Source organism: Hibiscus syriacus, unplaced genomic scaffold, assembly GCF_006381635.1.
Source record: "Hibiscus syriacus cultivar Baekdansim isolate YM2019G1 unplaced genomic scaffold, ASM638163v2 tig00112742_pilon, whole genome shotgun sequence".
NCBI classification, from domain to species: domain Eukaryota; kingdom Viridiplantae; phylum Streptophyta; class Magnoliopsida; order Malvales; family Malvaceae; genus Hibiscus; species Hibiscus syriacus.
This window is the reverse complement of record NW_024063394.1, coordinates 1-16,875: the sequence shown is the minus strand read 5'-3', so window position 1 is coordinate 16,875 and position 16,875 is coordinate 1. Positions and strand designations below refer to the sequence as shown.

The 16,875-nt window shown below is 34.4% G+C and overlaps 1 protein-coding gene and 2 pseudogenes across 1 annotated transcript; 1 reads left to right on the top strand and 2 right to left on the bottom strand.

The window, feature by feature from the left end:
• Nucleotides 1–1,292: 1,292 nt before the first annotated feature.
• Nucleotides 1,293–5,773, top strand: LOC120183291 (protein PECTIC ARABINOGALACTAN SYNTHESIS-RELATED-like). Its single transcript, XM_039188018.1, is given in 13 exon segments — nucleotides 1,293–1,705; nucleotides 1,957–2,007; nucleotides 2,106–2,196; nucleotides 2,490–2,566; nucleotides 3,147–3,235; nucleotides 3,404–3,523; nucleotides 4,153–4,269; nucleotides 4,398–4,441; nucleotides 4,444–4,540; nucleotides 4,626–4,749; nucleotides 4,848–4,947; nucleotides 4,950–5,038; nucleotides 5,316–5,773. Coding segments are annotated over 13 exon segments (1,668 nt in total). The 5' UTR covers nucleotides 1,293–1,396; the 3' UTR covers nucleotides 5,676–5,773.
• Nucleotides 5,774–7,841: 2,068 nt separating this feature from the next.
• Nucleotides 7,842–11,527, bottom strand: LOC120183240 (annotated as a pseudogene).
• A 731-nt stretch (nucleotides 11,528–12,258) lies between these two features.
• Nucleotides 12,259–16,601, bottom strand: LOC120183289 (annotated as a pseudogene).
• Between the last annotated feature and the right edge of the window lie 274 nt (nucleotides 16,602–16,875).

Here is a 16,875-nt window from a genome sequence, read left to right as displayed (position 1 = left end):
AAAGTTTAGGTATTAAAACGAACTACAACCGATAGTTTAAATATTAAGCACACACATAATCTACCCTGTTTTTTATTTAAAAATCTCGACCTTTCTCTGATTTATGTTGAAATTTACAATTAATTGTTGATTAAGCAAATGTAAATAAGTAAAATAGCTTTTTTAAACTTATACATTTATAATTTTTTTTTTATCAATTTGACTCTTAAAATTTATCAATAAATAATATATTATTATTATTTGACTAATATATTTTTTATTCATTTTAAACCATATATAGTTTATCTTTTATATAATTATCAGGTCAACAATTAAATGTAAAATTAGATAAATTTCATGAGAAGACTAAAATAAAAAAGGATAGATTGTACGTTTAGTACCTAAACTATCAATTTCAGTACGTTTTAGTATCTAAACTTTCAATTTTTTAAAATCATACCTAAAATTTAGTTTTATTTCATTTTAGTACCCCGTCATTAAAAACTTTAGTTTTTGTTTCATTTTAGTACATCGTTCAAAATTTAACGTTAAGTTTTAAAAAATTGAAAGTTTAGGTATTAAAATGGACAAAAACTGATAGTTTAGGTACTAAAGGTGCTAAGTTTTTAATGATGGGTACGATGACAGAACTTTGTGATAGAATTTGGAGAACTTAAAACTTAAAAAAAAAATCAGAGGTTTAAATTAAACTTTGTAAAATTGAGGAATTTAGTTTACATTTTTAAAAAAAGTAGGGTCTAACAAAAATTGTTGAAATTTTGATAAGCTTAATGAGAATTTTTAAAATTTATGGGAGGAGATTTAATTAAGAATATTAAAAAAAGTAAATTTAATCTGAATTTTTAAAATTTTTAAGAGGGAAAATTATTTTTTTTTGGAAAATTTTAAGGGTACAAATTATAATATTTTTAAATTTTAGGGAGGATGGCCCCCACTAGCCTCTCTTTAGTTTCGTCACTTGATGGGTATTAAAATGAAATGAAAATTAAACATTAGATATGATTTTGAAAAAAAATTAAAAGTTTATGTACTAAAGTAGACTAAAACTGATAGTTTAAATACTAAATTTGTAGTTTACCGTAAAAAAATATTTATGGCTTAATTTCGTTAAAATAAAATATAAGGATAAAAGTTTAATTTTGAAATAATACATGGACATTTGGTATATTTAAACCTTTAATTTTCAATAAGAAATAAACAGACAAAAACACCCTTGCTAAAGGGTGCAATTTTCAGCCATGTTAAGTTGTTGAAATATATGACTTTGAAAGGTCTTCATTATGCAGTCGCTTACCATAATCACCGTTCACCGGGACCGCCATCACTAGCCGCTAAAACCGAGTCGAAGAAGCGTAAGCCGAGCTCTCTGAAGCTGGATTACAGTCCGAAGCGAGCCATGGTTGAGCTGAGGCACTCGGGCAGCTCGCTCGGGAGCCGAGCCTCTTCTTCTCCGATGAAACGCGACGAGGACGCTTCTCCTCTAATCCACGATCACATCCCTCAAGATGTCGAAGATGAATATGATCATCCTCGCCATGCTTCACGAGACCGTGACCGTTCGTTTTTATTTCAAATTCACTCGTTTTTCCCTTTCGGTAATGATGATCCTAGGTTTTCTCAACACTCCTCAAGGATCTCGCTTTTCTTGCTCCTTCTCATAGCCGTTTCTGGTTTGATCTCCGTTTACTCGATCTTACAGCGATTAGTAAGGAACTGGTTCACTTTGTTTTCAAATAGTTGAAATTACTCGTCAATTCATTTTTCTATGTCTGGTTTTAGTTTCTAAAGTATTATTGTTGTAATTTTGTTAAATATCATTATTGATAGAGTGAACTAGCTTGTTTAAGTAGAAGTAGTAAAGTTTAGCTTATTTTTATGGGAATTGTGAGGCCAGCCTTTTTTTTGGATTTGGTTTTTGTGTCACTAATTTTAATTTTTCTGTCAATCTATTTGTAGACTTCCCCGTATTTATGTAAAAAAGATGGAATTGTTCTTCGCTGTCCGCATGTAAGTTTCTGATGGATCTTGTTCTAGTTGTGGTTGTTTCTCTTACTTGTTGTAACAGTGGCCCGAGCTATTTGTAAATTGTGTTTCTTGGGTTTTAGGTTAAGGAGAATGCTTCACTTTGGGAGAATCCTATATCTGCAACTACTTCTTGGAAACCTTGTGCTGAGCGCCATGATGGTGGAATGTCGGGTATCTATGGCTTCCTTTATTAGTAATGTGTTTTTTGGTATCACCCATATTTTGTTAAATGCTTTTGAGGAATGTTTGATAGTTTGAATTGTGTGTGCTAACTTTTGTTATGGGTTGGAGAAAAGCACTTTGGCCAACAATTTAGATATATAGCCGCAGCATAGAAGTCCATGGTTATAGATTTTGGTCATAGAGACCTAGTTCACTCGAACATTTTTCAGGCGTGTCAAGTTGTTTCATTTCTTGTTCATGTTAGCACAACTTAGTTTATTGACTCTTTAACTAATCTGCAGATCTTCCTCGTGAGAATGAAACAAGTGGTTATATTTTTATTCATGCTGAGGGTGGTCTAAACCAGCAAAGAATTGCGGTATATATTCTTGTCTTCTTTTTGTAACCTGATTGAGTTGAGTTATCATTTTTCAAATATATCTTATGGAGTTGGTAGGAGGTTGTAAGTCCTTTTTGAACTATAAAATTACTGATGCTTTTATTTGGTGTAACTGACTTGAAGTTAAAGATCATGTCTCACCTTACATTTTCAGAGTGTTATGATGTTGTCATGCTGATGGCTGTAACATCAAAACCTATGATTATAGACACTAAAATTCTATTATTTTATTGATTTTTCTTGCCTTTTGTATCCTGTGGACTTCTTTTGGAGTTAAATTCTTAAAATATGTAATTAAATAAAGAGCAAAGATGATTACAAGTAACCCCCCGCCTAAAATGAGAATCTATAGAAAAAATTATTTCTAAAAGTTCTTTTGCTGTTTGGTCTATCATGATTTATTTATCTTATTTTTGGTTCTATTCTTGTTTGATGATTTCTCAGCACCTTTTAGATTTTCTTAAATATAACTTCGCTGAATGATTTCCGAAAATATTAGTGATCCGGTATCTTCAATGGCGAGCAACAAACTTATGAACTTATTGTGTATTCAATGCAGATATGCAACGCAGTGGCTGTGGCCAAAATTATGAACGCAACACTTATCCTGCCAGTGTTGAAACAGGACCAGATATGGAAAGATAAAACGTGTGATTTCTTGTTCAATAACCTCATGTGCTATTGGCCTTGCGCACATAATTGTTGTAACCTTTGTAATAAATTGTCTTATATGCATAGAAGAAATGAAGTAGAAAGAAAGTAGATTAAACTAGAGCTCCCAACTTAATACATATCCTATTGTAAAATCATTTGCAGGAAATTTGAAGACATTTTTGATGTTGATCATTTCATTGACTACTTGAAGGATGATGTGCGAATTGTCCGTTATATACCTGAGTGGTTTACTGACAAATCAGAATTGTTTACAAGTATAAGGTGATTTTTACAAGGTTCTTTGTTTTGTCTCCATGCTGGATTTGCTTGTATGATTGGCCAGATTTGAACTGCCAATTTAGAATCTGTTTGCTTTTATGGATTTGCTTCAATCGTGTCAGCATTGAGAATTTCCTCAACCTTTTGATTGTGAAATTAGTTATTGACATGAAGCGCTTGTAGACATAAAGCTAGAGGTAGGAAATGTGGGTCCTCTATGGGACTTTGAATGATTGACTTCTTTCATAATGAACTTTAATAGACAACACAATAGAATTTTCATTTCATTTTTTATATTAACTAATAGAGTGTGTTTATCTTTGGCTTTATTTAATTTTGGAAAAAATGGTAACTTCTTGGCCTTTTCTGGTTTTCTTCGAAAAGAAAATGTTAAAATAGTATATTGCTCATGTCCTTGTTCATATTGTTCACTGTAGACCCTCATCCTGCTAAATGTATGTCATATGTGGGTTGGAACTTGTAGCCAGTCAATCATAGGTTTATTGATGTCTCTGCACTTCAAACTTGATATGACAATCTGAGGATATATAAGGCATGTCTTATACAGATTTATTCCAACCTTCTACAATATAAATTCTATTCACCTGTAGAGGTTTTGTGATGTGTTATAGACGCACTGTGAAGAACATTCCAAAGTATGCACCAGCTCAATTTTATATTGACAATGTGCTGCCTCGGGTCAAAGAGAAGAAAATAATGGCCCTAAAACCGTTTGTTGATAGACTTGGGTAAGTCATGGATGTCATGTATCTGCCCGTGACAACTACTTTCAAAAATATATTTTCAGATAAGAAACATGGGATCATCTATTTATCCCTTTGTATTTCCTTTCCAATTTCTCTTGGATAATGTTCAGGTATGATAATGTCCCTCCAGAAATCAACAGGTTAAGATGTAGAGTCAATATCATGCTCTTAAATTTCTTCCCGAAATTGAGCAAATGTCAGATTTATTGGTCACCAGGATGAGGAACCGCACAGGAAGTCCAAATCCTTACATGTATGCAGCATTTCATTTATGACTATTGATATGCTGATTTGCTGCTATGTTGAATCCAAATTAACCAAAAGCTCGTTTCGTTCAGGGCTTTACATCTTAGGTTTGAGAAAGGGATGGTGGGCCTATCATTCTGTGATTTTGTTGGGACTAGGGAGGAGAAAGCTAAAATGGCAGAATACAGAAAAAAAGAATGGCCTCGACGTTATAAGGTGATCCATAACAACTTACATAATCAGCTTGTTTGATTGGTAAGAGTCAAAATTTGGCCCCGGATTATTTCTTATCTTTGTAGTAACTGGCTGGGCAGAATGGATCCCATCTATGGCAGCTCGCATTGCAGAAGCGGAAGGAGGGTCGTTGTCCTCTTGAACCTGGGGAAGTTGCTGTAATTCTTCGGGCAATGGGATATCCAAGGAGACTCAAATTTATGTTGCTTCTGGTCAGGTTTATGGTGGTCAGAACCGGATGGCACCCTTAAGGAACATGTTTCCAAATCTGGTACATGCTTTTTTAATCTTTTCTAAAAATGAATCCTACAAAATCTCATTGTCCAGAACCACTTCTCCGTATTCTACTAAAAAAGTAGCAGGCAGCCTTTAAATTGTAACATTTGCTTATGTTACTTAACAAACCGGGATTATCTCAGAGACTCAGACCCTGCAATGCGATTAGTTCGACTTGATGCTTACAAAATTGATTGTCATGTGCTGTTCTCTTTTCAAGGAAAAATAAATGTTGCTTGGTAAAGATGCTCATCATAAGGCTTGAATAACAGGTTACCAAGGAAGAGTTAGCGAGTAAGGAGGAGTTGGCGGTTTTCCGGAAGCATGTAACAAGCTTAGCTGCACTTGACTTCCTGGTCTGTCTTAAATCTGACGTGTTCGTAATGACCCATGGAGGTAACTTTGCTAAATTGATTATTGGGGCTAGAAGGTACATGGGTCATCGTCAAAAATCAATAAAACCAGACAAAGGACTTATGTCTAAATCTTTTGGGGATCCTTACATGGGATGGGCATCTTTTGTAGAAGATGTAGTCGTCACCCACCAAACCCGAACCGGATTGCCGGAAGAGACCTTCCCTAACTACGACCTTTGGGAAAATCCCCTATCTCCTTGTATGTGTAAAGCATGATAGCCACTTTTTCTTCTTCTCATAATTTGATGATTCTTGTCGAGCTTCATCGAAACTGCATCATATCTGTGCATTTAACAAATGAAGATTCTTTTTTTCGAAAGCTATAAGGGAGGGAAAAAGGCCGAGTGCCAAACCAACCAATAAATGTTCGTAGCCAGGAAAAAGTACTGGACAGGGTATTGTCCAATCGTTGGGGGACTCGGAATTGACATCATGAGGACTGCCTATGATGGGTCCAACCTGCAGCACTAGCGATTTTGTCTCCGAAAACAACAGGTAATTTAACCGAGTCTGTCTCTTTGTTATTATTTTAGCATGGTACATTTGTCAAAGACGGTAGAATATTTTGTAATCTTCGAGTACCAGGACGGCATCGCATAAAATATTAGTGAAATTTAGAAAAAGAAAGCATTGCCCCCTGATCTTATATTAATTAGAATGCTATGACATTTGCTTATAATGTTTAAGCATAAATTTTGCCTCCGCCGTGTTGGAAGTGTCAGTCACCATCTTTCCTTCGGCGTCTCGTCCTGTATCCTGGCAGCCTAATTTTGAAATTTGGGATATGAAGCTCTTTACATTTATAAATCTACATCACCATCAGTTCGCTTACTACCATCGCCAGTTTGTTTAACACCACCGCCAGTTCTCTATACACCTCCATATGCCTACAAGTCTCCACCAATCTATTCGCCACCCCTTTTTTACATCCATAAGTCTCCATCACTACCAATCAACTATGTACCTTCCCATATATCTACAAGTCACTTTCACCACCAATTCATTCACCATACCCATATCTCATTTACAGGTCTCCGCCATCACCAATGGCTACCTCTTTAGCCATCGGTTGATTCACCGTTCTCGCCTTACATTTACAAGTCTCCACCACCACCAAATCCCCTGCCATATTCCAGTCACCACCCTCACCCTACATTTACAAGTCCTCACCACCAATCCACTCCTTATCTCCGCTCTCTGTCTAAAATCCCCGCCATTACTAGTTCAAACCTAAATCCCAATTAATTAAGTAACCCACCAACCTATTAATCCAAAAATCACTAATTCCAATTTCAACCTGCCTAACCCAAGTTAGTTTGGTTAACGAACTAAACAACATAAGTTATGTTAATTTTTTAACTATTCAATTCTATCATATAGATTATAATGGATTATGATCACTTGAGCCGATTTGATTTTACAAAATCAATTAACTCAATAGTTTTAACCATTTGTTTCCATATCTAAAACTTCGATTTAATATTACTCTGCTCGTCATTTTGTCGGGGGTATGGATGGCTGTCCATTGTAGCACATTTTTTGGGCTTTTATAAATAAAATTACGAATTATATAAGTTAATAACAAATATTCGATTATAAATAAAAAATTAACACAATTTACGTGAATTTTTGAATGAAAAAAATGCGATCAAAGCTAAAAGAATTCATTAGGAACCAAGTAATATTAGAAAAGAAATATAAAAAGAGACACTGATCATAAAATCCTTATGTATATGAATCATATATATTTTAATTTTCTCTTAATTTAATTTTCATGAAACATATTATTCCATAAATTTTTCGAATCAGATCAAATAAAATTTAATAGTAATTCCTTACAAATACAGTACGAAACACACATTATAACATTATTACTTTTAGAAATCAAGGTATGAGAACATACCTCAAGATCTACGTTATACGGACTAATAACATAAAAAAATTGTAAGATAAATTATGCTTTTATTACCTAAATTATAGTTTTAATCCGTTTAGTATTAAATTTTTTATTTTTTTAAAAAAATCATACTAACATTATTTTCATTTCATTTTAGTACCAATCGTTAAAAATTTAACGCATTTAGTACTTAAACTATTAATTTTGATCTACTTTAGTATCAAAATTTTCATTTTTTTTTCAAAATTCAACGTTATATTTTAAATGAGATACTAAAATGAAATAAAAACTAAAGTTTTTAATGACATGATACTAAAATAAAAACAAAAAACTAAACTTTATGTATGATTTTAAAAAAAATTAAAAGCTTAGATACTAAAACAAAAAAAAAATTAATAATTTAAGTACTAAACGTCTACTTTAACCCAAAATTTATACAAGTGCAAAATCTCTCGAACACGATCATAACACAACAAAATATACAAGAACGAGATGAGTTTTAAGCAGAAAAGTTACCAACAGCTGTGGAAAAGAGGGAATTTAGGAAGATTAAATTTCCCCATCCCACAGTTCTTCCAGGGACTTGAAGGGTCCATTGGGTGATACCATCTCAGGCTTAGGCATTAATCTGTGCTGCTTATTCCACTGATCCGCTTATAGTCGTCTGACGATAATTCCCAGTCAAAGATCCGCAGGTTCTCCCTCATCCTTTCTCTGTTGAAGCTCTTGACCACAAAAGTTAACCCTTGCTCAAATGCCCATCTTAAACAAACCTGTCAGTTTTCCAAAAAGGAGAATTGACAGTATTTTAGTCCATATATACCATGTGGAATCCACAGTAGGGATGGTTAAGCAACAGATCGGATAGATGACTTCTTTACCGTAACTCCAGAAAAAAAAGGAGTGCAAAATGTTAGTAGGTTTGTTGTTGTAAAACAGGGATTATGAGCTTACTACAATGAAGTTTCTGGGATTATGAAGGCAACTTCAAGAAAAGATTGGTCACGACTCGAATCAGAGAAAGACACATGATTTTTTCTATGTCAGAAAATATGAACTTGAAAATTTCTATAATAAATTCAGAGTGCGAAATTATAAAATTGGAAGGTACGAAATTAGATCATCAACAGAAAATATAAAAAAAATACTTGAACTATATAGAGGTATGAAATTTTTAGGATGTACTATCACATCCCTAGTAACCCTCGATCCATCCCCACTCAAATGCATCGAATTGGTATGTTTCGTTTTTCATCTATGAAAAACTAACAAATAAGGGTTAAAAGGGAAGGTTATTCTCCCAGTACCGGATTCGATTAGCTGCGTCATCATTATCAATAGGTTAAGAAAATTCTGAATAATATTATCTCGTAATCACCTAAACTATTAAAAAAAAAGGGTAAAATACACAAATGATCTCCTGACTTTAGGTTATTGTTGACTAGGGTATTACTTTATTAAGTCATCGACTATTAAAACTTACAAAATTATCATTCGACTATAGAATATTGCTTTGTTAAGTCTCTCGACTATTAAAGTTACAAAATGAGACCCAACTATTTTTATGTTCCAAACTCGTCATTTTCCATTAAAAATCGATAGTAGTTTAAGTTGGACTTTAACATGATGACTAGGATATAATAATCGTTTGAAATTCTAGGATCAAATTTTCTCATATCATAGTCAACAAGTTTGGAACATAATGAATAGTCGGTTGATCATTTGTAACTTTTAACAGTCGATAAAGTCAACAAAGCAACACTCTATAATAGAAGGATAATTTTAAAACTTTTAATAGTTGAGACTTAATAAAACAATACTCTATAATCGAAGGTTATTTGTGTACTTTACCCTGAAAAAATAAAATCAGCAACTGCAGAAGGTAGCTGAAAAGAAGAAATTAGAACCTGGGCAACAGTCCTGTTATGAGCTTTAGCAATTTCCTTGAGTGTTTCATTATCCATAACTTCGTGGGTTCCCCATCGAGTCCCTTTGGCTCCCAAGGGAGAGTAAGCAGTTACAACAACACCTTTAGATTTGCACAACTCTCTTAGCTTCTGTTGTTGCCATAGAGGGCTAATCTCCACCTGAAAAAACAACATATTCTCTCCATTTACAATCCACTCGCTTGCTTATATTGCAAATCAAACGCGTTAGTGCCTAAAGTGTTAGTTTTTGTCCGTTTTAATACCCAAACTTTCAATTTTTTCAAACTTATCGTTAAATTTTGAACGATGATACTAAAATGAAACAAAAACTAAAGTTTTAACGGCGAGATACTAAAATGAAACAAAACTAAACTTTAAGTATGATTTAAAAAAATTGAAAGTTTAATATTAAAACGGATCAAAATTAATAGTTTAGGGATTAAACATGTAATTTACCCTAATAATAAAAATACGAGAAAATCGAGTCAAAAATCAAAGTTTCATATATACAACTACTGCAAATCAAAGCACTCAAGGCACATTCTACATCCAAACCAATCAACTTCAGGTGTAATTCTAAATTTATCCGAAAACAGTGAAGTAAGAGGAGGGAGTAAGAGAGTTTACTTGATTGACTGACGGTGGAATGGTAGCAAAAGAGAGTATGCTTTCAAGCTTTTTGCATGAAAAATTACTGACTCCAATACACTTTGTGAGGCCTAATCTCTGGCAATCTTCCATGGCTGTCCACACCGAGTTGAAATCCATAGGTAGTTGTTCGTCTTTGGGCACAGGGAATCCAATTTCTCCAGTTTTAGCACTTAGAGGCCAGTGAATGAGATAAAGGTCCAGGTATTCTAACCCAAGCACCCTGTATGACCATTAAAGTTGACAAATAAATCGAGAAAATGGAATAAAAATTTGGTATTTGTTCGAATAATGCAATGTATTCTAGGATAAATTACGTGTTTAGTACTTAAACTATCACTTTTGGTCTGTTTCAATAACTAAATTTTCATTTTTTCAAAATCATAAAGTTTACTTCTTGTTTCATTTTAATACCCCATTCAAAATTTAACGTTACGTTTTAAAAAAAAGTTGAAGCGGTACTAAAACATACCAAAACCGATATAGTTAGGTACTAAACGAGTTAAGTCTTGTACGGCGGGTTTAAATAAAATGAAAACTAAACATTGTATGATTTGGGGAAAATTAACAATTTAAGTACTGAAATAGACCAAAAATGATAATTTAGGTACTAAATGCCATAGTTTACCCTGTATTCTATTCCATTTTCGGTTTGTAAGTTAGAAATAATAATTATTCAAACTAAACCAAATTCTTTTTTATATTTTATTTAAGAGTGATAATTATTTAAACTAAACCAAATTCTATTTTATAGTTTCTAAACAAATATTTTATTTCTAGCTATGGATTTTAAAAGAATACTATATAAAATGATTTTTTATTTTAGAAAATTAATGGGCCAAACATTTTTGAACAGCAGGAACTTGGCTCGAACCGAATTGTTATCACCCTTTATTCTAAAGTATACAAATACACGATAATAACTAAGGTAAACTACACTAAAGATCACTAAATTATGCTCAAATGATTGTTTTAACCATAGAGCTTTTACAAATTACAAAATGATCATTAAATTAATTAAATTATTACAAAATAATCATTGCAATGTTACAATAATACTAAATTTTTGATAAATTTAATGATTATTTTATAATATTTTAATAAAATTCAATAATTATTTTATAATAATTCGATCAGTTAAATTATCATTTTATAGTGATAAGAGCTAAATTTACAGTGATCGAGCCAAATGTTTACCTTAAAGAATTTCTGAGAGCGGGAAGAACAAGATCGTGATGTGCATCAGTGCACCATAGCTTGGACGTGATGAAAAGTTCATCGCGTGATTTGATAAGCCCAACTTTAATCGCTTCCGCTATAGCTTCTCCCAATGGCTTCTCCGATTTGTAAAGGGAGGCCGTGTCGAAGTGTCTGTAACCAGCCCTGATGGCCTCTAGAAACTGCCCTTTTAAAACCGTTTCATCAAACGGATCCGCCATCGTTCCCATGCCGATCACCGGCATGTTACGGCCGCCGGAGGATGATCTCAGTTTCACCTCCTGGATGTTGAATCTAGGCACTTGGGGAAGATTGGCCATAAGCTAAGACGCACTTCGAACTGGTACTGTATTTCTCTCATATATATATTAGCTGAATCCATTTCTTATCCTTCTAGAAGAGTAAAGAAGAAATCCCCTAGTAATATGATTCCATATAAATAAGGGTAAATTACATCCTTAGTCACTAAGATTTATACTTTATATCTATTTTAGCATTGAAGTTTAAAAATATTTCAATGTAAATACTTGAGTTTGATTTATTGTTAGTCTTCAACGTGATGAGATTTTTGCTTCTTTCTTTTAATAAAAATCAACTTCCTTGATCGTCACTGTTGGCCAGTTGTGACAATCAACAATTGATTTTCCATTTGCGACGATGTCGGAATTTGATTTTCCATGAAACTCATTTGCGACGAGGTCGGCCTTAAAAAGTTTGTATTTCGGTCCCTTTTCTCAAATTAATTTTCCATGAAACTCAAATACCCCAAAATGTTTGACATTCTATTGCAATAATCTCCTTCGACGACCGTACGATCTTGTAACGAATAAATGGTTTTAATCAATAATAAATAATAAATGGTCGTCTGATCAACAAATGGTCTTAATGGAATTTTAAATAATTAATCTAATCTTCTAACAAATAAATGGTCGTAATCAAACCTAACCAAATGAGCTTGATTTTAATCAAACAATTAAACTCGAGCTTTAATCAGTTCAAACCGAAATCCGAGTCCTGAATTTGAAGTTTTTAAACAAGTTTTGAGTTAATATGAATAAAATTCAGGTTGAAGGTTATTAGAAAGCTAAACTACAGGCTGCCAACTGAAATTAGATGAAATGGTACAAAAGTTCACATTGCATGCCTATGACCAACACAAACTGGGGAAAGATTAAAAAAAACTAGGCAATGGAAAGAGAAGGAATATATGTGCACGAAATATTTCATGAGGGAGCACCAAATCACGGGTTTGACTACCGAATCGTGAGCATCGGGATAAGTATTCATTGAAATATATCATCATACGGCATACCTATCTCGGTTTCCTCTTCATCATGCATCTCATTTGTTGCTGGATAATGAGTGACTTGCAGATTTCTAGAGGTGTTCCGGATATCACGGAGCAGAAATGTCTTTAGATGCTCGTCAACCTGTTTAAATGAAATGAAACTCTTTGTTCCAAGCATCTTTATTGCCGAACAGGTGATCTCGACCTCGACCTCGACCTCCCCCTGCAAAAAGAAGTTTTGTAAAATAAACGAAGTAGAGAAACATAAAGAGTTAAAGATTCGAACCTCCGACACTTTCACCTGAGTTTGGATTGACGATTGATGTGCGTCTCATAAAACACTTAATCTAATTCTACGGAATGTGTGGTAACATACCTGGTAGTCTCAGAAGAATAGGAGAATGCCTGCGCTGAGAATGCTTGCTATGTGGTGACCGCGAAACTTGTCTAGAAATGAAAACATACATCATACTGATTTGGTAAGTTAAAACATATATAAATCGAGAAAAATGCTCAGCCTTGTGCAGAGTCAAACTCGATAATGACCAGCCACTTAGTTATTGTTTTCTTTTGGTGATAAATGGAAAACGGATACCTTCAAGAAATAATAAGAAACTGAAAATAACGACACCCTTAGGAAAGAGGGTTAAATAGAAAGTGACAACCGATTCTTATTGAATAAATCATAGAAGATCAAGAGCTTCGGAATATTCAACATAGCACCATTACTGATGTCAAAATTTCCATCTAATTAGAATTAGAGAATACAAACAGAAGTCAGAGTGAATAATAATAATAATAATAATAATAAAGATCGGTGTAGCTATAAAAGGAGTTAAGATATAACATAAAAAGGAACAAAGGTCACTTGAAGAAGGATAAAACTTAATGTTTCCATAGTCACAACCAAACTATAACATTCATATAGAAAAGTAACAAACACATAATTTGACAACACAAGGAACAAATTTTAAACTAAAAAAACTATACTTGGGGAAACCATCCACTAAAATCACAAAGGAACTTGCAGGCAGAAAAGGAAATAATCAGAAGTACAACTGAAATGGAACAGAATATGAACAAGGTGCTTCATGGGGCGATAATGCACCCTGAAAGTTAAAAGTCATAGTTCAGTACTGTAGCATTTGAAAAAGGTCAAGATGTTTCTTTAATTTAAGTTCCTATTAATTATCATGACAATATCTGCAAACAATAGAACTGACCAAACCTGACAAGGATTCAGTCTGCATAAAAAGATGCAAAACATGAATAGAAGTGATCAAGTACCGATATGTGTTACCTTCTTCTAGACTTGACAGGAGAAGGTGATGACCGTTTTCTTGAACGTGACTTCCTGTAGTACACAACAGAAACCAAGAAGCTAAATAGCTCAATTTAAGGGCAAAAAGGAAAAATAATCATTAGATCTCAATGACGAACCTCTTAGAACTGTCAGATGTTTCATCACTTGATTCATTACCATGATCACTGGAGTTATCCTTGCTCTTTCTGCCTCTACTGCTACTGGACAAGGACCTTCTTCTCTTGTGCCTGCTTGAGTCACTTCCACGTTTATGTCTTGATCTATCTTCTTCTTTTGTCCGTTCTCTTTTCCTGCCAACATCTTCTTTGGCACCAGCTCTATTAGATCTACTTGCATCTTTCTTGTCATCCTTGGTATCATGATGACTGGATCTTTTTCTTGAATCAGATTCCTTGGCTTTCTCTGCAGATTTAGGCTCCTTTTCTCTTTTGAGCCACTCCGATCTTCTATCTTTTGCTTTCTAAGCCTCTCATCCTGTCTCATGTAATTCTCATTCCCTTCTGCTCTACCCTACTCTTAATGACCTCCAACTCCTACCACTACCAGGGAATTTACTGAAAGAACTCTTTCTACTTTCATGTCGATCATTCTTATCTGATTTTACTCTCGTTTCCCTACTTTGAGATTCAGGTTTTGTTGATCTTTTACCAGCAGATTCATCAGGCAGCTTGGAATCAGATTTTTTGGTCACCCCTCCCACTAAAGTATCATTCATCTTAGAACCATTATTTCCATCTTGCAGCTTTCCACTATTAATATTACTTCATATCCAGAAACCACCTTGGAAGAGAATGTTTTTCATAGTTCCTATCTGCACCATCATCAGTAGTGTCACTTCTGTTATTTGACTTCATATCAGTTCCAAATTCTTTCCAACTCCCTTGTGCTCATCAAGTACCGCCTGTGGATTGCCATTATCTGTTACATCACTGTCTTGTGAAAGCTCTTACTGCTGGACTGCACAACAGCATCATTACCCCTTGAATCTGGCATCCTGGAACTTTGAGTTTTACCATCTACATCTTCATCATCAGAGGCATAGTTTGCAAGGCCTAGCACATTGTCAGGGGAGCTTGAACTAGATTTTTCTTCAGCAGTGTTGATTCTTTCGCTTTACCTGGAACCAGTACTCTTGCAGAAGCCTTAGGAGTTGGGACAAGCGAAGAAGATGGTGATACCTTGTGATTGAAGCAACAGTGCTGTGGTCAACTGCAGTTCAGCAGTTATTAAAAAAAATGGTGAAATTAAGAAAAGATAGCATCATGAGAAAAAATATATATCAAAGACTAAGTTAGACTTGAGTCCTTGCATAAGAAATATCCAGGAAAAATTATCCAGATGCCAGCCTCCACTTACCTTCAACCATTGAGTCATCTTCGTTAACAACTTTGGTTGCAATTTCACTAAACAACTCATCTGTGACCTGATCAAAGGCATGAATTAGATCTACAGCGCACTCACAAAAACACACAATAAAACAACCATAAGTGCTTAAACAGTAGCAACCTTTAAAAGGACTTCAGTTAGCACACGTTTTATTTCCTGGTTAATAGCTGCAGTTCTAGCTGCTTCAACATAATCCTGAAGAAATAAAATGAAGTAGGTCATGTCTCAAAAAAATCAAATTTTAACGAGAAAAACTCATCTATGGCATATTCAGATATAAATGAGTTAAAGGCAGCAATAGTAAAACCTGATCATCATCATTTTCTTCAGTTGATCTAGAAGAATCAATGCTTTTACTATCTGCTTGATCATTTTTAGCAAAGGATTTATCAACAGCTTCATCCTCAACGGGTTCTGTTTCTTCTTTTGGATGTTCTAGAGAAGACTTAGCTATAGTAGCTTTGTTCCTTAATATTTCTTCCTTAAGCCAATTAGGCACAGGACCCTGGATAAAATTCCATGAGAAGAACTCGCACAACATCATGAAAGCTTTCACATTTAAGACAGTGACGTCAACTGTTAAGTATTCAATACCTTTTTAGGTCGTTCAGAAATGGCTCCATACATATCACCAGCAAAGGCTGCAGCAGAATGAAGTTGAGGTCCCACACCAAGACCATGGAGCAGTTGCAGATGGAATGTGTGGCTGAAAACTAGGCCCAGGAAACCTTGGAAATGAAGGTGCGTGTCCAGAAACGGGGGAAGGTGCAGATATCGGATCACACTGAGAAATGGATTTTATATCAGTGATAGTATTAGTAAAACTTGCAAATAAAAAATAACAGAAGGATTGAAGGAAGACCTGTGATCCAGGTGGAAGAACAGGAGGATAAACTGCATCAGGTGCAACCGAGGAGTCCAGGAGTTAAACGAAGATGAAATAGCAATGGGATCAATGCCTCCCTAATGGTTCATGATGAGTAGCATAATTGGATTGCATTTGTCGTTCATGATCATTATTATACCTAGGTGCAAATCTAAAGGCTGATCACTAAAATCAGCTGCAGGATCTGCTGCTTGACTGCCATACAACAAAGGCTGCTCACCAAGCACTGATCTCCCAATATCAGGCAATGGAGGTGCATATGATATGCTGACTCTTGAGCAGATGAAATGGTCAAAGGCAAGGACTTATATGGCTGCTCCTTTTCATCTGCAGACTTTTCCTTCCCTGGCATATTAGAGAGAAATAGCAAATAAAACAAATTTGACATCCTTAGCAGCCCTTGGATGTCATTCATGAAAAGTCAAAATTCAGCAATTCCCCTATCCGCTCTATGGAGACATTTTATTGACAGCAAGTGTAATTTAACGGAGAAAAAAGTATCCACTTAAATCTTTTCACCAAAAAGATGGTTTAAGACTTAGTATTATCATAACACAACCTTAAAAAAAAATATTAAGCAACTATATTGATCAGCATATGAAGCTAGAAAATATCTCATAAGTTGTCAGCTTTCTGAATCGGAGAGTCCTGATAACCTGCCCAAGAACATTTTCATTTAATCTTATTTTTTAGGCGCTCAGGGAATCAAGGAAAATATCTCATAGTGTGTTGGATGGAGGGGAGTAGATAAAAGTAAAGTGAGCCAGCAAAAGGTTCGCGAAGTTTTCTAACAAGGAGAAGGGTGTTTTAGAAATAATCAAATCCCTTCACATCCTCCTTT